The sequence below is a fragment of the Dendrobates tinctorius genome, unplaced genomic scaffold (genome assembly GCF_039654945.1).
Source record: "Dendrobates tinctorius isolate UK_male_01 unplaced genomic scaffold, ASM3965494v1 ptg000158l, whole genome shotgun sequence".
Lineage (NCBI taxonomy): Eukaryota > Metazoa > Chordata > Amphibia > Anura > Dendrobatidae > Dendrobates > Dendrobates tinctorius.
Genome location: NW_027361825.1, coordinates 42,333,924 through 42,354,648, shown reverse-complemented (window position 1 = coordinate 42,354,648; position 20,725 = coordinate 42,333,924). Strand labels below are relative to the sequence as shown.

Genomic DNA, 20,725 nt, shown 5'->3' with positions numbered 1-20,725 from the left:
CGGATGAGCGCCAGACCACTACGGATGAGCGTCAGACCACTCCGGATGAGTGTCCGACCACTGCAGATCAGCGACAGACCACTGTGGATCAGCGACAGACCGCTGTGGATAAGCATCAAACCACTGCGGATAAGCGACAGACCACTGTGGATGAGTGTCCGACTACTGCAGATCAGCGACAGACCACTGCGGATCAGAGACAGACCGCGGTGGATAAGCATCAAACCACTGCGGATAAGCGACAGACCATTGTGGATGAGCGACAGACCATTGAGAATCAGCGACAGACCACTGCGGATGAGCGACAGACTACTGTGGATGAGCGACAGACCACTGCGGATGAGCGACAGACCATTGAGGATCAGCAACAGACAACTGAAGATGAGCAACAGACCACTGCAGGTCTTCGACAGACCACTACGGATGAGCGACAGACCACTGCGGGTCATGAGTTGACAGAGCACTGCGGATGAGCGACAGACTACTGTGGATGAGCGACAGACCAATGCGGATGAGCGACAGACCATTGAGGATCAGCAACAGACAACTGAAGATGAGCAACAGACCACTGCAGGTCTTCGACAGACCACTACGGATGAGCGACAGACCACTGCGGGTCATGAGTTGACAGAGCACTGCGGGTCAGCAACAGATGACTGCGGATGAGTGACAGACCACTGTGGATGAGCGACAGACCACTGCGGGTCAGAAACAAACCACTGTTTATCAGCAACAGACCACTGCGGATCAGTGACAGACCACTGCGGATCAGCGACAGACCACTGCGGATCAGCGACAGACCGCTGTGGATAAGCATCAAACCACTGCGGATAAGCGACAGACCACTGTGGATGAGCGACAGACCATTGGGAATCAGCGACAGACCAATGCGGATGAGCGACAGACCATTGGGAATCAGCGACAGACCACTGCGGATGAGCGACAGACTACTGTGGATGAGCGACAGACCAATGCGAATGAGCGACAGACCATTGAGGATCAGCAACAGACAACTGAAGATGAGCAACAGACCACTGCAGGTCTTCGACAGACCACTACGGATGAGCGACAGACCACTGCGGGTCATGAGTTGACAGAGCACTGCGGATGCGCGACAGACCACTGCGGGTCATGAGTTGACAGAGCACTGCGGGTCAGCAACAGATGACTGCGGATGAGTGACAGACCACTACGGATGAGCGACAGACCACTGCGGGTCATGAGTTGACAGAGCACTGCGGGTCAGCAACAGATGACTGCGGATGAGTGACAGACCACTGTGGATGAGCGACAGACCACTGCGGGTCAGAAACAAACCACTGTTTATCAGCAACAGACCACTGCGGATCAGTGACAGACCACTGCGGATCAGCGACAGACCGCTGTGGATAAGCATCAAACCACTGCGGATAAGCGACAGACCACTGTGGATGAGCGACAGACCATTGGGAATCAGCGAAAGACCAATGCGGATGAGCGACAGACCATTGGGAATCAGCGACAGACCACTGCGGATGAGCGACAGACTACTGTGGATGAGCGACAGACCAATGCGAATGAGCGACAGACCATTGAGGATCAGCAACAGACAACTGAAGATGAGCAACAGACCACTGCAGGTCTTCGACAGACCACTACGGATGAGCGACAGACCACTGCGGGTCATGAGTTGACAGAGCACTGCGGATGAGCGACAGACCACTGCGGGTCATGAGTTGACAGAGCACTGCGGGTCAGCAACAGATGACTGCGGATGAGTGACAGACCACTGTGGATGAGCGACAGACCACTGCGGGTCATGAGTTGACAGAGCACTGCGGGTCAGCAACAGATGACTGCGGATGAGTGACAGACCACTGTGGATGAGCGACAGACCACTGCGGGTCAGAAACAGACCACTGTTTATCAGCAACAGACCACTGCGCATCAGCGACAGACCACTGCGGATCAGCGACAGACCACTGGGGATCAGCAAGAGATGAACTGTTTATTCATTGAGTCTAATAAATGTTTCTTGGAGCAGACGAAGGTGCTGGCAGGAATAATGTCAACCCCAACAGAACCATTCTCTGCTCAGAATAGAGTTTGAGCAACATTGCAGAAAATGACACCTATGGATATGAAAGCGTTCCTCAAGATTTTTGAGAGAACTGCTGAGAGAGAAGCTAACAGTGGGCGAATATGGCGGTTCCGTTTTTCAGTGAGGAGACCTAAAAGGCATACGCTGTCTTAAATAAACAAAATGCCAAATAGTACCCCTGTACTCACGGAGAAAGTGCTTGCTGGCTTGAGGATTACATCTGCTGTCAGAGTCCAGGAGTCCCCAAAGAACCAGAAGACCTCTGAACCAGGTAAGACCATTCGTGAGGCCCTTAAAGTGGGGGTGGATTTAGACATTAAAACCAGTTGGCCATAAAAGGCCTTTGTATGGCAAGGACATTGTTTGCTACCGCTGCCAAGGACTTGATCATGAGGCTGCCAGTTGTCCACTAGTGGAGGAGCCTGTGGAGTGTGATAGTGGGTTGAGAAAGTTACTGTTTGCTAGATCTGCCCTCTCATAGTACTTACTGAGAGACAAACCTGCAGTATGGTTGCAGAAGGATATTGCTTTTTGGCTTTGGCTAGTCTGGTGACTCCTGTCCATGCAAGTTTGGTGGATAGCGGAAAATTACAGAGAAGTATAACAGGACTCATCTGCATAGATGGGGACATTAAGGGTCCATTTACATGGACCGACTGATGGCAAGATATGACTGCTGATTTGTAAACTTTTACTGTTTGGCGGTCACTTACTTGCCTGTGTACATAGGCAGGCAAAAGGAAAGGATGCTCACTGAGCAATCTATACTAGATGGGTCAGCATGCACATACTGCATTCTCGTTCTCGGCAGCGCAATCCTGTTTACACAGGGTGACGCACCATTGAGAACGATTATGTTTATGCTGCAGAAAAGATCATTTCACCAAATGAATGAGTATTTTGCTCATTCATTGGGTGATCGGCAGCATGTAATCGTTTTTAACAACGCCTGTTCGCGATTATCTTGAAGTGTAAATGCCCTTTAAGGAATATGCCACCGATGTCTTGTCTTTTGAAACCCCATGTGGATAAGTGACACATGAAGTCAGAAAGGTAACCACTTAACATATGCTGTGATTATGGGTTGTGACTCTTCCTTGTTTTGGCAACCATGGGTACTGCTACCAATATGTTTAGCTGTAGGTATGACCCTGGGGAAAAAAAAAGACCTCTCCCTTAAGGCTATGTGCACACGCTGCGGTTTCACCTGTGGGTTTTTCCGCGCGGATCCGCAGGTGAAACCGCAGGTAAAGTGACCTGCGGTTTTCCTGCAGATTTGCCTGCGGTTTGACACCTGGACAATGGAACGAATTGACATGCTACGGTTTGTAAACCGCAGCAAAACCGCGCGGAAAAAAATGAAGCGTGGGCACAGCGGTTTTGAAAACCCATAGGATAACATGGTACTGTACCATGTCTGCAGAACTGCTGCGGATCCGCAGGGCCAAAAACGCTGCGGAACCGCAGCACAATCCGCAGCATGCGCACATACCCTAAAGGTTTTTGCAGGAGATGTTGGTGAATACCCACCTTGAAATTGGTCTCCCTGACTTGCCAGTCTTCAAAGATAAATTTGGGACAGCCCATCTCAAGGACTCCACGTTAACCCATGTATGAGAAAGGTTTAAAGTAATAAATGGGGTATCCCAAAAACCTGGGACTAAGAAAGTATACCTTTAATTTGCAATGAAAAATGACTTGTTATATAGAGTAAATGAGGAGCGTGGAGCAGCTGCCAAAATCTCATCGCCAAACGGTGATGGATCTAGCTCACTCACATGTGCTAGAGGGTCATTTAGTCCATGACTACAGAAAATACTGGATCCTGCAATGGTTTTATTGACCAGAGGTAAAGAAATATTATGTGTCTTGCCACATAATAAGAACAGGGGTCGGAGTGAGCCAAACGTTTACAGGGTACCTAAGCATCGCTCTGGTTCTCCTTTGGGTTATATGGCCTCATATCAGACTATCTGTGGTTTGCAAGTATCTTCAAGCACCAACATTACACTAAAGTGATTAGGGGATAATATTTTTGCTAGGAGTGGTTCTTTAAATGGAATCAAAAACAGACATGTTCTCTTTGTCCACCCCAAAAATAATCAGTCCACACAAAAACCCATAAATGTAAATATGCCCATGGACTACAACGGCTAAATGAAAAACACAAAGCACACATGACTAAAACAGATGTGTGAATGAGGTTGCACATGGCAGCATGGCAAACACTGGATGTTTGGGCTCCCCATACAAGTGAATGGGCTCCGTGTTCGGCTTCAGGTCTGGGTACTGTTCAAGTACCCAAACCCAAACTTTTTGTAACTGTTCGGCCGAACCCACTGGACCCGAACATCCAGGTGTCTGCCTATCTCTAAGGTATCATCAATCCACAAGATAGGTGATAACTTCTAGATAGGTGGATGTCTGATTGCAGAGACCCCACTGATTGTTGCAATGGGCAACTTTTATCTCGGTCATAATGGATTGGCAGTGCGCATGTTCGACCACAGCTAAATTCACACCCTATGGCACTTTCAGAGCAAGCTGAAAAGAAACATTCCAGCAATCCTATAGAGAATGAATGGAGTGGTGGTCTCACATACACATTGCAGTGGTCTGACATGCGCAAAAGTGCCCCATTCTGGTGATTGGTGAGTGTCCTTGCAATCACAACCCCACTAGTGATGAGTGAACGTGCAGGGATAAGGTGTTATCTGAGAACGCTTGAGTGCTAACCGAGTGTCTCCGGCGTGCTTGAAAAATAGTTTGAGTCCCCGTGGCTGCATGTCTCACGGTTCGACAGCAGCAACACATGCAAGTATGGCCTGTTTGTTAGACAATTCCTGCATATGTTGTAGCTGTCGAAAAGCCACGAGACATGCAGCCGCGGGGACTCGACATATTTTTCGAGCATGCTGAAGACACTTGGTTAGCACCTGAGCATGCGCAGATAGCGCGTTATCAGAGCACATTCACTCATCAATAAACCCCACGGATCTAAAAGTTATCACCTATCTTGTTCCAAAGTCCTAGTGTAAGAATGACATTAAGATTTTAAACCATATCAATTAGCTTAATGCCATTACTAAGGTATGTATCACAGAAGTTTGGGGGCCAACCTACAAAATAGAAGCCTCCACTGTGTGAAAAGGACAAGAAAGTGTCACTGTAGCCAAATAATCTCAGAAAGCATACGATATACATCAATAACATAAAGGAATAAATCCATCTTTGTTCCTCTATCATTTCCTTGTCACAAGGATCACTTCTGTACTCACCCAATATCTCTTTCCTTCTGTCCGAGTGTGGTTGGTCTGTATACACCCACTCGAAGTTATCCCTTACTACTTTATTGCCCATGGTGGAAAATCAGGTTCTAGAAGAAAGATCATACATTTTATTATTACACGCTATTCCCACTATCGCAAAAAAATCTCATTCTTGTGCTTGGTTATTAGGGTTCTGCACAATAATTTGCTATTTATATATTAATACATATTTTAGCATTTAGAGTGACTAAAGTAAGCAATGCTCGCACCACCTAATGTAACTCTGGGGTGACGTACGGCAACTGCGATCTACACCCAGTTTCTCAACTACGTTACTAAAGAATAAAAAATATATAGGTAAATCCATGACCCAATAATATACTATGGTGCGTGCTGATGGTATAGAGCCATAAGTCATAGGACTATCAGTATATGGTACCATACCTGGGATGTGTCCTATGGTCAGCGCTGCAGAGTGCAACGAGAGAGACAGAGAAGGAGGAAAAGAGAGAGTGACAAGGTGTGCAAGAGTGTCACAAGCAAGGGCAGGATCAGTCTCACCCTGTACTCCGCTCTTACAGGATACGCCTGTACTTTCAACATAAAAAAACTATTACAGATAAGATACCCATGTGACTACAAGTCCAACCTGTTAGTCTGTTAAAGCGCTGAATACTCCCCAATACGACGTCACGCCCTGCAGACTGTCATCTGTTGAACCTGTTCAGCCACAACCTGCAGGGAAATAAACTTTTTTCTTTTATGGCCCTCAATGGACTCATTTAAATAGTAGTTTTTCCTCTTTTTTACTTTCTTTAGGAATGATAATGAAGAGTGATGGAGTCCAAGCTGTGATGAATTCACAGATATCCACAGCATGGAGGAATCAGAAATGTACAATCAGTAATCTACCCAATATTGTAGTAATTCCCAAGATAGTAACCAAATCTGGACCAAAAGACCCAGAATAAATTACCAAAATATAACAAAAATAGGAAAGATATTATGCATAAGAGTGATAAAAATGTACTTATCTCTGGGGGGTCCATCCGCCACCGAGGCTCTGAAACTTGAGTCGAGGTGCACATGGTCAACTTCCACTGTTCATTGTCTATGGTTCTGCCGGAAACAGCACAGTGCTAAACTCTGCTTTCTCCAGCAGTTCCATAGACAATAAATGGAGAGGAGGTTGAGGAAGCGCATCTCTGCTCCTCAATCCGGTGCTCCAAAGTACTTTGTTCCCAGGTCTCAGAACCGCATTACCAGAATCACAGTCAGACCCTCGGCAATCAGTAAGGTATTGCCTATCATTTGAGACTAACCCTTTAAGTAGAAAAATGACGTTTTCTCCAGCGATGGACTTTATGAATAAATCTTAACGTTTGTTGTCTTGTCATTATAAACGCAAGGACAATGGCATACTGCGGATACCCTGAAGGCAAAACAGACGCGTTTTGACAGCTAGGTCTTATTCATGGTTGGAAACGCGTCGGTTTTGCCTTCAGGGTATCCGCGGTATGCCGTTGTCCTTGCTTTTATAATGACAAGACAACAAACGTTAAGATTTATTCATAAATTCCATCGCTGGGGAAAATGCTCTTTTTCTATTTATGACCTATGCCCCGGATCAGGGTGACTCCGTGCGAGGATCCATTGCCAGACAAGGTGCTTCCACACATGGTGAGCTGACATCCCCTCTTTTCCCTTTCCATTACCCCTTTAAGTGGTCTGTATAGCGATGAGCGAACGTGCTGGAATAAGGTATTATCTGAGCATGCTTGGTTGCTGACCGAGTGTCTTCAGCGTGTTTGAAAAATATGTTCGAGTCTCCGCGGCTGCTTTTCTCACGGCTGTTCAACAGCAGCCACACATGCAGAGACTGGCTAACAAACAGGCAATCCCTGCATGGATTGCAGCTTTCAAACAGAGGCGAGACATGCAGCCGCGGAGACTCAGACATATTATTTGAGCACGCCGTAGACACTCGGATAGCACCTGAGCATGCTTAGATAATACCTTATCCCAGCACTTTCGCTCACCACTAGTTTTAATATAAAATGGGTTGCGGTCAGGCTCAGCATTTTGTAGGTGTCATTTTTCTGGACATTTTATGCCTTTTTTAGACCATATCAGTTTATTCCAGCCTTAATGGGTTGTCCCCTGTCCACTGATTGGCAGCAGGGGGACTTGTGTTTCCGGTTTTCTTCTGGTTCTCCCTTGGCCACAAGACTGCGGTAAGAATAACTTGAATGTTGTGGACTGATGTGACACAGAAATGTGCGGCCTGCCACTGCTTCTGGCCAAAGTGTTGCAACAAGGAAAGAATGTGAGGCACAAGTCCCCTATACAGCGGACAATATATTTTTTTAGACATGGAAATCTTTGTATGAATACTTCATGGCACTATACAGTAACATATGTTTGAGACATCTGCCAAATGTATATACCTGTAAAACCTACATTGCAAACCCAGTGTGAATAGGCCCCTATCCAGCTCCACTCCTGTGGTGTAGAAATGTGATTAACAAACTTATCATTATTATGATTTATTACAGCTGGTGGGAAGCAAACTGCAGGACCCATTCAATCAGCCAGGTCGATAATCTCTGGCCTCTGTACGGGAGCCCTAAGAACTGCTTTCTACCTCCTGAATCCGCAGCTCTGCTTTTGACTAGCCGGCCTGGCACAACAGATGTGGGGTAATGCACATGTGATGTTGTACCAGGACGGCTAATCAAAAGAAGAGTCATGGATGCTGGGAGGTAGGAGAGTTCTCAGGGCTCTTGTCCAGCAGCCACAGATTACTGATCTGGGTCCTGCAAATCGATTCGCACTGCCTCTATTATTTAGTTTAAAGCGCTTATGATGCTGTATAAATTACACTGGTAGAAATGGGGTTTACCATACATAGCGTGACATACATATAACAATGTCATAGGCACAGAACAAAAGGTAGAAAACAAGTTATAATAAACAGAGGTGTAACGATCAAGTTCGGGTGGAGGTCCGCCGATGCCAGCACAACGTTCAACTGGATGTGCACATTCAGCTGAAGTGTATTGTGGTGCAGAGACCTGTCAGGTCCATTCACTGCAACACACGCTGTCAGCCAATCAGAGGTCAGCAGCTGACGTTGGCGTGCACATGACTGGGGGCGCATGACAGTGACATCATGCGCTCCCGATGCTTGCATACTGAAGTCAGTTGCTGGATTCAGAAGAGGACACCGCACCGTGGGGGAGGAAAGGAGAATAGAATCATTTTTTATGCATTAAAGACAGAATGGGAGATATAATGGATACCATGATGGGGGATACTGTATATAAACCAGGAAGGGACACATATACCAGGAAGGGGAACATACATACCAGAATAAGGGACATACGGTATATACCAGGATAGGGGATATATATACCAGGATGGGGTTCAACTGAGAGAGACAGAATCTAAAAACAAAACAAACAAAAAAAAAACAGAAAATCACATGGTATGATTTTTACATAACTAACTTGCATTTTATTGCATGAAATAAGTATTTGATCACCTACCAACCAGTAAGAATTCTGGTTCTCACAGACCTGTGAGTGTTTCTTTCAGAAGCCCTCTTTCTCTCACTCACTTACCTGCATTAATTGCACTTATGTGCACTTATGGAGCCACTCCTTAGTTGTTCTGGCTGTATGTTTTGAGTCATTGTCATGCTGGAAGACCCAGCCATGACCCATTTTCAATGCTCTTACTGGGGGAAGGAGGATGTTGGCCAAAATCTTGCGATATATGACCCCAACTATCCTCCCTTCGGTATGGTGCGGTCATCCTGTCCCCTTTGCAGAAATCAAAAAAGCCAAGAAGCCAGCGCTGCCTATGGTCAGCACGCAATGCACAAAGTGCACATATACTGTACATATTAGTTTCTAACTGTACTTTAAAATGAGACATTTAGCAAACAATTGATCAATTCTTTGAGCCACCCCGCCACGCCAAGGCATTCTCATATGGGGCAGTCCTACTCTACGGTTTTCATATTCACTGTGCCATTATGGCCTCCTAAATGTATTAAAAGCAAGACTGTAAAAAATGCAAACGTACCCGAAGCATTTCTGAATCACTTCCGTGGCACCAGAAGGGCAAGCGCAGATAATGGACAACCAGGTCCGGACATGGACATCTCATATCTGACCTCCACACTGCCAAACCAGCAACCATAGATGAAGGGTGAAACAGGCCTAGACAGAGTAGGACTGCCCCATATGAGAATGCCTTGGCGTGGCTCAAAGAATTGATCAATTGTTTGCTAAATGTTTCATTTTAGAGTACAGTTAGAAACTAATATGTGCATGTGCACTTTATGTATTGCATGCTGACCATAGGCAGCGCTGGCTTCTTGGCTTTTTTGATTTCTGCAAAGGGGACTGGATGACTGCACCATACCAAAGGGAGGAGGGTTGGAGTAATATATCGCAAGATTTTGGCCAACAACCTCCTTCCCCCAGTAAGAGCATTGAAAATGGGTCGTGGCTGGGTCTTCCTGCATGACAATGACTCAAAGCATACAGCCAGGACAACTAAGGAGTGGCTCCGTAAGAATCATTTCAAGGTCTTGGAGTGACCTAATCAGTCTCCAGACCTGAATCCAATAGAAAATCTTTGAAGGGAGCTGAAACTCAATGTTGCCCTGCGACAGCACCAAAACCTGAAAGATCTGGAGGAGATCTGTATGGAGGAGTGGGCCAAAATCCCTGCTGCAGTGAGTGCAAACTTGGTCAAGAACTACAGGAAACGTCTGACCTCTGTAATTGCAAACAAATGTTTCTGTCCCAAATATTAATTTCTGTTTTTCTATTGTATCAAATACTTATTTCATAAAATAAAAAGCAAATGAATTATGTAAATATCATACAATGTGATTTTCTGGATTTTTTTTAAGATTCTGTCTCTCACAGTTGAAGTGTACCTACGATAAAAATTACAGACCTCTCCACTCTTTGTAGGTGGGAAAACTTGCAAAATCGGCAGTGTATCAAATACTTATTTTCCCCTCGGTATATATCAGGATGTGGTAGATATATATACCAGGAAATAGCCCGAGATGGGGGACACTACTGTCATGATCCATGCTGGATCATGACAGATAAAAGCACATGTAAGGCTGGTTTCACATTTGTGTTGCGTTTTTTGCGCATACGTGCGCATGCATTTTTTCCCCTATATTTAACATGGGTGCGCATACGTGCGCGTTGGCATGCGCACGTATGCATTTTTCGTGCGCTGCGTTTTTTTCCAGTGTGCGTCCTTACTTTCCAGACGCTACATGTTGCATTTTTTGGTCCAGCCCAACCGCTTAACCCCTTCACGACCTTTGATGCCACGTAGGCGTCATGAAAAGTCGTGCCAGAACGACCCATGACGCCTATGTGGCGTCATGACTTTAAAGCCCCCCTGCGGGTCGGGTGACCTAGGTCACTGAAAGATCACCTGACCCTCAGATACAGGGGGCTTTGTTCTTCACCACAGGGGGCGTGGCTTCGCCCCCACGTGGCTACGATCGCTCTGATTGGCTGTTAAAAGTGAAACAGCCAATCAGAGCGATAGTAATATTTTATCAATGAAAATTGATGAAATATTACAATCCAGCCATGGCCGATGCTGCAGTAGCATCGGACATGGCTGGAGACCGTGATCCGACCCCCCCCACCGGCTCACAGGGCCAACCGGCCCTCGATACCGACTGACGGCGGCAATGTGCCGCCGCCATCATCATCGGCTCCCCTCCCCCTTCTCTGTGCTCCCCCCACCTTCCGACCCCCCCTGGTACCTCCGATGTCCCTCTCCGCCTCCCGGTGTCCCGCAGTCCCGGACCATGGGCTCCGCCATCTTGAAAATGGCGGGCGCATGCGCAGTCCGCCCGCCGGCTGCAATTTCCCTTCATTCTATTATGATCACTGTGATAAACTCTCACAGTGATCAAAATAGAATGAAAAGTAAATAAACCCCCCGTTTATCACCCCCATAGGCAGGATCAACTAATAAAATAAAGAAATTATTTTTATTTTTATTTTTCCATTAGGGTTAGGGTTGGAAAGAGGGTTAGGGTTGGAAAGAGGGTTAGGGTTAGGGTTGGAAAGAGGGTTAGGGTTGGAAAGAGGGTTAGGGTTGGAAATAGGGTTAGGGTTGGAATTAGGGTTAGGGTTGGAATTAGGGTTAGAGTGGAATTAGGGTTAGGGTTGGAATTAGGGTTAGGGTTAGAACTAGGGTTAGGGTTGGAATTAGGGTTAGGGTTGGAATTAGGGTTACGGATAGGGTTAGGGGTGTGTTGGGGTTAGGGTTATGGTTAGGTTTGGGATTAGGGTTAGGGATGTGTTGGGGTTAGGGTTGTGGTTAGGGGTGTGTTGGGGTTAGGGTTGGAGTTAGAATTGTGGCGTTTCCACTGATTAGGCACATCAGGGGGTCTCTAAACGTGACATGGTGCAACCATTGATACCAGCCAATTTTGTGTTCAAAAAGTCAAACGGTGCTCCCTCCTTTCCAAGCCCCGACGTGTGCCCAAACAGTGGTTTACCCCAACATATGGGGTATAAACGTACTCAGGAAAAATTGCACAACAACTTTGGTGGTCTAATTTCTCCTGTTACCCTTGGGAAAATAAAAAATTGGGGGCTAAAAAATTATTTTTTTGGAAAAGAAATGATTTTTTTATTTTCACGTCTCTGTGTTATAAACGTCTGTGAAGCACTTGGGGGTTCCAAGTGCTCACCAGACATCTAGATAAGTTCCTTGGAAGGTCTAGTTTCCAAAATGGGGTCACTTGTGGGGGTTTCTACTGTTTAGGTACATCAGGGGCTCTGCAAACGTAACGACGACCGCAGACCTTTCCATCAAAGTCTGCATTTCAAAATGTCACTACTTCCATTCTCAGCCCTTACGTGCGCCCAAACAATGGTTCCTCCCCACATATGGGGTATCAGCGTACTCAGGACAAACTGGACAACAACTTTTGGGGTCCAATTTCTCCTGTTACCCTTGGGAAAATAACAATTTGCGAGCTAAAAAATCATTTTTTGAGGAAAAAAAATGATTTTTTTATTTTCACGGCTCTGCGTTATAAACTTCTGTGAAGCACTTGGGGGTTCAAGGTCCTCGCCATACATCTAGATAAGTTCCTTGGGGGGTCTAGTTTCCAAAATGGGGTCACTTGTGGGGGGTTTCCACAGTTTAGGTACATCAGGGGCTCTGCAAATGTAACATGACGCCCACAGACCATTCCATCAAAGTCAACATTTCATAATGTCACTACTTCCCTTCCGAGCCCCGACGTGTGCCCAAACAGTGGTCCCCACCCACATGTGGGGTACCAGCGTACTCAGGACAAACTGGATAACAACTTTTGGGGTCCAATTTATCCTGTTACCCTTGTGGGAAAAAAATTGCTGGCTAAAAATCATTTTTTTTTAGCAAAAAAAATGATTTTTTTGTTTTCACGGCTCTGCATTATAAACTTCTGTGAAGTACTTGGGGGTTCAAAGTGCTCACCACACATCTAGATAAGTTCCTTGGGGGGTCTAGTTTCCAAAATGGGGTCACTTGTGGGGCGTTTCCACAGTTTAGGTACATCAGGGGCTCTGCAAATGTAACGATGCCTGCAGACCATTCCATCAAAGTCTGTATTCCAAAACGTCACTACTTCACTTCCGAGCCCCGACGTGTGCCCAAACAGTGGCCCCCACCCACATATGGGGTACCAGCGTACTCAGGACAAACTGGACAACAACTTTTGGGGTCCAGTTTCTCCTGGTACCCTTGTGAAAATAAAAAATTGTGCACTAAAAAATAATTTTTTGAGTTAAAAAAAATATTTTTTATTTTCACGGCACTGCGTTATAAACTTTTGTGAAGCACTTGGGGGTTCTAAGTGCTTACTATGCATCTAGAAAAGTTCCTTAGGGGGTCTAGTTTCCAAAATGGGGTTATTTGTGGGGGAGCTCCAATGTTTAGGCACACAGGGGCTCTCCAAACACGACATGGTGTCCGCTAACGATTAGAGGTAATTTTAATTTCAAAAAGTCAAATGGCGCTCCTTCCCTTCTGAGCCCTGCCATGCGCCCAAACAGTGGTTCCCCCCCACATATGGGGTATTAGTGTACTCAGAACACATTGCACAACAACTTTTGTGGTCCAATTTCTCCTGTTACCCTTGCAAAAATAAAAAATAGCGTGCTAAAAAATCATTTTTGAGGAAAAAAAATGATTTTTTATTTTCACTGCTCTGCGTTATAAACTTCTGTGAAGCACCTGGAGGTTCAAAGTGCTCACTACACATCTAGGTAAGATCCATAAGGGGTCTAGTTTCCAAAATGGGGTCACTTGTGGGGGGTTTTCACTGTTTAGGGACACAGGGGCTCTCCAAACGCGACATGGTGTCCGATAACAATTGGAGCTAATTTTCCATTCAAAAAGTCAAATCGCGCTCCTTCACTTACGGACCCTGTCGTGCGCCCAAACAGTGGTTTATGACGACATATGAGGTATCGATGTATTCAGGAGAAATTGCCCAACAAATTTTAGGATCCATTTTATCCTGTTGCCCATGTGAAAATGAAAAAAACAGAAGCTAAAAGAAAATTTTTGTGAAAAAAAAGTTCCTTTTTTTTTACCGATCAATTTGTGAAGCACCTGGGGGTTCAAAGTGATCACTATGCATGTAGATAAGTTCCTTGGGGGGTCTAGTTTCCAAAATGGGGTTACTTGTGGGGGAGCTCCAATGTTTAGGCACACAGGGGCTCTCCAAACGCGACATGGTGTCCGCTAAATATTCCAGCATGTTTTCCATTCAAAAGTCAAATGGCGCTCCTTCCCTTCTGAGCCCTGCCGTGCGCCCAAACAGTGGTTTATGTCCACATATGAGGTATCGGTGTACTCAGGAGAAATTGCCCAACAAATTTTAGGATCCATTTTATCCTGTTGCCCATGTGAAAATGAAAAAATTGATGCTAAAAGAAAATTTTTGTTGTAAAAATTAAAATGTCCATTTTTTCTTTCCACGTTGCTTTAGTTCCTGCGAAACACCTGAAGGGTTAATAATCTTCTAGAATGTAGTTTTGAGTAGCTTGAGGGGTGCAGTTTTTAGAATGGTGTGACTTTTGGGTATATTCTGCGATATAGACCCCTTAAAGTGACTTCAAATGTGATGTGGTCCCTAAAAAAAATGGTTTTGTAAATTTTGTTGTAAAAATCGCTGGTCAACTTTTAACCCTTATAACTTCCTAACAAAAAAAAAATTTGTTTCCAAAATTGTGCTGATGTAAAGTAGACATGTGGGAAGTGTTATTTAGTTACCACTTTGTGTCACATAACTCTCTGGTTTAACAGAATAAAAATTCAAAATGTGAAAATTGCAAAATTTTCTAAATTTTTACCAAATTTCTGATTTTTTCACAAATAAACACAAAAATTATCGACCTAAATTTACCACTACCATGAAGCCCAATATGTCGCGAAAAAAACAATCTCAGAATTGCTAGGATCCGTTGAAGTGTTCCTGAGTTATTACCTCATAAAGGGACACTGGTCAGAATTGCAAAAAATGGCCAGGTCATTAAGGTCAAAATAGGCTGGGTCATGAAGGGGTTAAAAAAAGTATGCTCACGTTTTGCGCAAAAAATTACCATTATGGTCTATGGGTGCGCATACGTGCGCATTGGCATGCGCATGTATGCGGTTTTTTTGCGCATGCGTTTTTTTGTTGTCCATTGGTTAGACTAGTTGCAAAAATTGCCACCTAAAAAAACTTCATGTCTATATAAAAGGAGGTGTCTGCCAGCACTGTACCATAACTATAGAGACAGCCTGGAGAGCAGAAAGACTGCAAAAGAAGACCCCATTTTCAATTCCAGCTTCAGCGGCAAGAATGTGAGTATTATTACATCTAAAAAATGTATGCCTGTCCTTTTAAATTGTATATGTACTAATGCTTTGTATTATTTTTACATGCAGAATGTCTTCGGAATCGGAATATTCACCATCCCGGCAGGAACTGGCGCAAGCAGACCGTGAGGTGATTATTTTCGTGTGTTTGGTAAGTATACCTGCTGCTTCTCAAAATCTCTAACGTTTGTTGTTTTTTTTCAGACATCGTCATCTTCAGCGGACGCGACTAGTGAGGGCGAACAGAACGAGCAGCCAAGCCAAGTCCTGTGGTGATACGGAATGTAAGTATCAAATAATTTGTAATGTTCTTTCTTTTTTATCTTCTTTATTTCCTCTTTTCTGGATCTTTTTTGTAACTTTTTATTCACACAAAATTCGAATATTTTAATTAATGTGTTTTGTCTAGGTTCCACAACGGGATGAAGACGTCTACCTGAATAATGAGCACCTTATCCGCCTGGTCCAGGAGCGTGCCCCATTGTGGGACAGCCGTGACCGGCTGTACAAGGACAATGTGGTGAACCGGCGGCTATGGAATGAGGTGGCCTCAGCGTTGATGGATGGCTGGGACAGCGCCACTGCATCCTCCAAAAAGGCGTTTAGTATTTCCCTGCTCTGTTATGCCGTAGTGACTATTGTCCTTGAGGGCACTGTTGGGTTTCGTGCTAGATATATTCTAGCAGGAAACCCAACAGTGTCATCTGGCTCAACAGTGACTGCTTTAGGTATTGTATTGCTGTCTTGTGCCGCAGTGACTATTGTCCTTGATGGCACTGTTGGGTTTCGTGCTAGATATATTCTAGCAGGAAACCCAACAGTGTCATCTGGCTCAACAGTGACTGCTTTGGGTATTGTATTGCTGTCTTGTGCCGCAGTGACTATTGTCCTTGATGGCACTGTTGGGTTTCCTGCTAGATATATTCTAGCAGGAAACCCAACAGTGTCATCTGACTCAACAGTGACTGCTTTGGGTATTGTATTGCTGTCTTGTGCCGCAGTGACTATTGTCCTTGATGGCACTGTTGGGTTTCGTGCTAGATATATTCTAGCAGGAAACCCAACAGTGTCATCTGGCTCAACAGTGACTGCTTTGGGTATTGTATTGCTGTCTTGTGCCGCATGACTCTTGTTCGTGATGGCACTTTTGGGTTTAGTGATAGCATATGTCGTGCATCAAACACAATTGTTAAATGTTTGTTTTTCCAACAGTGGACAAAGTCCGAACACGTTGGCGCTCGATCAAGGACCGCTTCAACAGTGATGTTCGTGCTGAGGGCCAGGTTCGCAGTGGTTCAGCGTCAAGGACAAAAACAAGATACCGGTACTATCACGCGTTGCAGTTCCTAAGACCGGTCCTTGCCACCAGATCGTAAGTATTATAATTTTTTTGTTTTTATTTTTATTAATGTGTTTTTCTAATCCACAACTGATGCTTCTTGTAAAGGCATGATAGTAATGATTTTCGTTTCTTCCACAGCACCTGGAGCAGCACCCTGCAACTTGGCCCTGGAGCGGTCCTTCATCGGACGTCCTCTGACCCGTCCCAGCCATCCGACAGCCAGGAAGCACCTTGCAGTTCAGCCACACAGACAGCTGGTGACCGGGAAGCTGGTCCATCAGGTGTTCCCCTGTCCCAGGTCTCTGCCACTGGTTATGCGGGCACTACCCGCCAGCGGCAGAGGATCTTGGACAGGAATTTCTTGCCCAAGTTTATGCACTTGAGCGAGGCCTTTAATGCCAGCCTCAAGTCGCTGTCAGACAGAGTGGAAAGCGTTTTTTCACTCATGGAACGTGGTTTTAACCACATGGAACACCGCTTCCATTCTGTCGAACAGCGCCTTGACCGTCTGGAGGCCGACCTCAACAGACAAGCGCACCATTTTTTTAATAAGATTGAAAAGGGCATGGCGGAACACCTTAGTCCTGAGCAACAGCTGAGTGTGCTGCAGGCCTGCAACAATGCTTTCTTGCAGGCTATGCAGCATAATCAGTACGGGCAGCAGTCAGTGGTGTCATTTCCAACTGTGCCACCATTGACTCGCTTCACCTCACTACCGACTTGTGCTGCATACCACTGCACGGACACCTCTATTCAAAGCCAGGACACCCACCATTACACCACCACAAGTCTGAGTGCTGCTGGTCACTTCACCGACACCACCATGGCAAGTGCTGCTCCTATCTGGAGCACCACCGCCACCCCCATGCATGCTTGGAGCACAGCCACAGTAACCACTCCTCAAACGTGGAACAGCCCTGCCGCAAACACTACAACATGTAGTAACCCTGCCACCACCACTCCGCAAACCTGGACCATCACTGTCGCCACCAGTCCTCCTGCAAGGACGAGCACTGCCACCGCCACCACAGAGCATCAGCGGCAGCCACAGCAGCAGCCACAGCAGCAGCATGCACAGCAGCAGGAACAGCAGCAGCCACAGCAGCAGACGGGGACCCACATTCCTTATTTTCCCAAAGTTCCAGGCGGCGCCAACAATCAAGGCGGGCATTGGGCCCAAGTAGGTCCAGGCAGGCCAGTTTAAGGAGACAAACAGTTAGGACCACTGTAGCTGAACCTCTGTCCTCTCCTCCTAGTGTGTCTAGTTCCATTCCCATAACTGGACTCCCTTCCCCCACAAATTTTGTTGCCCCTTCCCCTAGAACACCTTCATCGACTACAAGCTGTTCATCTTCACTGCACACCCTCAACTTGCAACCATCTGACCCCAAACGCAGAAAAAAATAAAGTTTTTTATAATTTTTTTGGTTAAAAATAAATTTAAATTTCTGGTTCACCATAACAAAGTTTGATTAATGTTTTTGGTGCCGCCTACACACACTGCGCCATACACACAATGCGCCTTAAACTTTGCAAGGTGTCATAAAAAGTGTTTTGAGGATTGGCTGTTTTTACCATCCTCATTTCACTTATTGTGATACTAGGCAAGGGGGATTATTGATATACCTTGTAATTAACAACATACTCTTATTACGTGTGTGTTGAATCCACTGATGGGTAAAATCCACGTCATATGCTAAATACCAAGGCCTAGTATACGAACTAGAGTTGACCAACTTTGATCTGGTTTCATGAAACACAAACTGGTGAAACTCGGGCAAAAAAAGTCGAGTTTCGTTCGAAACCCTACCATAATGTTAGTTAATGGGAAATAAAAGTCGTCATTGAGCGGATTACATTCATCCACTCAATGCAGACTTTTATTCCCCATTGACTTGCACTGGGGTCGGGTTTTGAACAAAACTCCGACTTTTTTTCCACTAGTCGGACCAGTTTCATTTGAAACGAATTTGGTTTCATGAAACCCGATCCTACCAAAGTTGCTCAACTCTAATCATAACTATTTATAAATCATGGCCTGGTTAATACACATATCATATTTAACTTGCAGCACTGCTTACGTACCAATATATTTCACGTAGACTAGCGATGCTGCAGCTTAACTCATGTGTATTTACCTGCTCAGGTGTGAGAACATCATGAATTCACAGGTATACGTGGGAAGTTTTTTATTTTATTGGAGTGTAAAAAACATAGTGCACTCGGTACTGGTATCAAAACAGGTTTTTTATTAACATACACACACGAAAACATTTTTACACCATTTCATCTTGCCAGTGCACCGGTCCTACATCAAATTGGTCCCTCATTTGGCCAACTTCAACGGATGACCTGAGAGGGTGCTGAGTGAATTCAGGCAATGAGTTAGAAGCATCATCATCGAGTTCAAAGGTCGGGTGCTCTTTAGCCATCACAAAATTATGTAGAACCACACACGCCTTCACCACCTCATCCACTGTTTCAAGTTTAAGATTAATGGCCGTGCCGAGAATTCGCCATCTGAAGACAAGAATCCCAAAAGCACACTCTACAGTTCTTCTGGCCCTGGTCAGCCTGTAATTAAAGATTTTTTTGATGTGGTCCAAGTCACGGCTGGAGTATGGTTTCAGTAGGTTTGCGCACATTTGAAAAGCCTCATCCCCAACTATTACAAAGGGCAGTGGTGGGGCTTCGGTGTGGGGAAGAGGCCGTGGCATAGGGAAATTAAATTGGTTGCCATACAACCTCTGGCCTATGTCTGAGTTTTTAAAAGCCTGGGAGTCATTACTACGGCCAAATGCTTCAATGTCCACTGCTACAAACATACATCCGGCATCCGCAATGGCCATGAGTACTATTGAAAAGTACTTTTTGTAATTATAGTACTCAGATCCAGTTCTTTTGGGTTTGATGATCCGTATGTGTTTACCATCAACAGCTCCCAAACAGTTGGGGATATTACAGACTGTCCAGAATTTGTCAGCAATTTCCATCCACTTTTCAGTGGTGGGCAGGGGCATAAATTCGGGAGAACGTTCCAGAGAGCCCGGCAGGTGTCCGCAACAATTCCAGACAAGGTAGAGATTCCAATACGGTACTGGAAGTGTAGTGAAGATAGGGTCTCTCCAGTCACCAGGAATCTGCGAAACAGAGAAAGAAGTAAAAATTAAAATTTCTGTATTTTTTTGGGTGAGGACAATGTGCAAATTAAACGCAAATGCACTTAAAACGCATACAAACGCATACAAATGCTGCATTTTTTTCCTGCATGCGCATAAAAATGCTTGAAAAAAACACAGCGTTTGTATGAGTTTTTTCTATGCATTTGTGTGCGCAAAAAACGCACCACAAAAAAACGCAAGTGTGAAAGTAGCCTAACCTTTTTTTTTTTCCCTTAAGCTGTGTGCTTAAGTTTGGTTTTGCCCCCGGTGGCCACTAGGATTATTACACAGTGGTGTCTTTTGTTCTAGTTTGCCCCCGGTGGTGAGCGTCATTGCACTCTGGTTTCTTTAGTGCATGTGATTATAAAGCAGGTGATTGCTCTGGCTCTGCTATAAAAGAGTGTCATGTGTTGCAATCACTGTTTGTGATAGTGTTCATTTTAACCATCCTTGGTGGAGGAAGCATTTAGAGAGAGGTCCTGGCAGCTCAGTCAGAGTCCTGGTGTGGAAGGAGTTAGAGGGGATTTCCTTGCAGCTCTGACAGAGCTTGGTGGCAGCTATTCAGGAGGAAAGCTGCATTCTGGTGGTGGACTCTGTTGCTGGGAGCAAGAGCAACAGAGCAAAGCTAAGTGGTGTTTCCCTGTTTGTGCCTTTCCTTTATGTGTGTTTCAGTGCAGTGGTGGGATTACTCTCTGCACCGGCCATTTCACTAGAAAGGGGTAGGTGCAGGGCGAGCTAGGGTTTAAAGGTATCCTGAGCGGCGCCCAGTGCGGAACTGGCCTAGGGATCGGTAGGAGTGTAGCGACACTGACTCAGGGGAGTGCAGGAAGTCTCCACGTCCCCGTTCCCTATCGCAGGGCCCAACATTGTAATTGTTTCCCTGGTGTTTCCCCTTATTATTTAAATTCGCCCTGCTGGAGGCGGTGTATCCGGTTTCACGTGTATTTCTGAA

At 45.4% G+C, this 20,725-nt stretch overlaps 1 protein-coding gene across 1 annotated transcript in view; it reads right to left on the bottom strand.

Moving 5' to 3' along the window:
- LOC141052147 (sphingolipid delta(4)-desaturase/C4-monooxygenase DES2-like) overlaps nt 1-5,935 on the bottom strand; it is a 49,442-nt gene extending 43,507 nt beyond the window's left edge. The window contains exons 1-2 of the mRNA XM_073549380.1: nt 5,794-5,935; nt 5,359-5,456 (exon numbers count right to left, since the gene is read on the bottom strand). Coding sequence (XP_073405481.1) covers nt 5,359-5,440 — 82 coding nt within the window. The 5' untranslated portion in view covers nt 5,441-5,456; nt 5,794-5,935. The remainder of the gene's footprint in view (nt 1-5,358; nt 5,457-5,793) is intronic.
- Nucleotides 5,936-20,725: the final 14,790 nt, after the last annotated feature.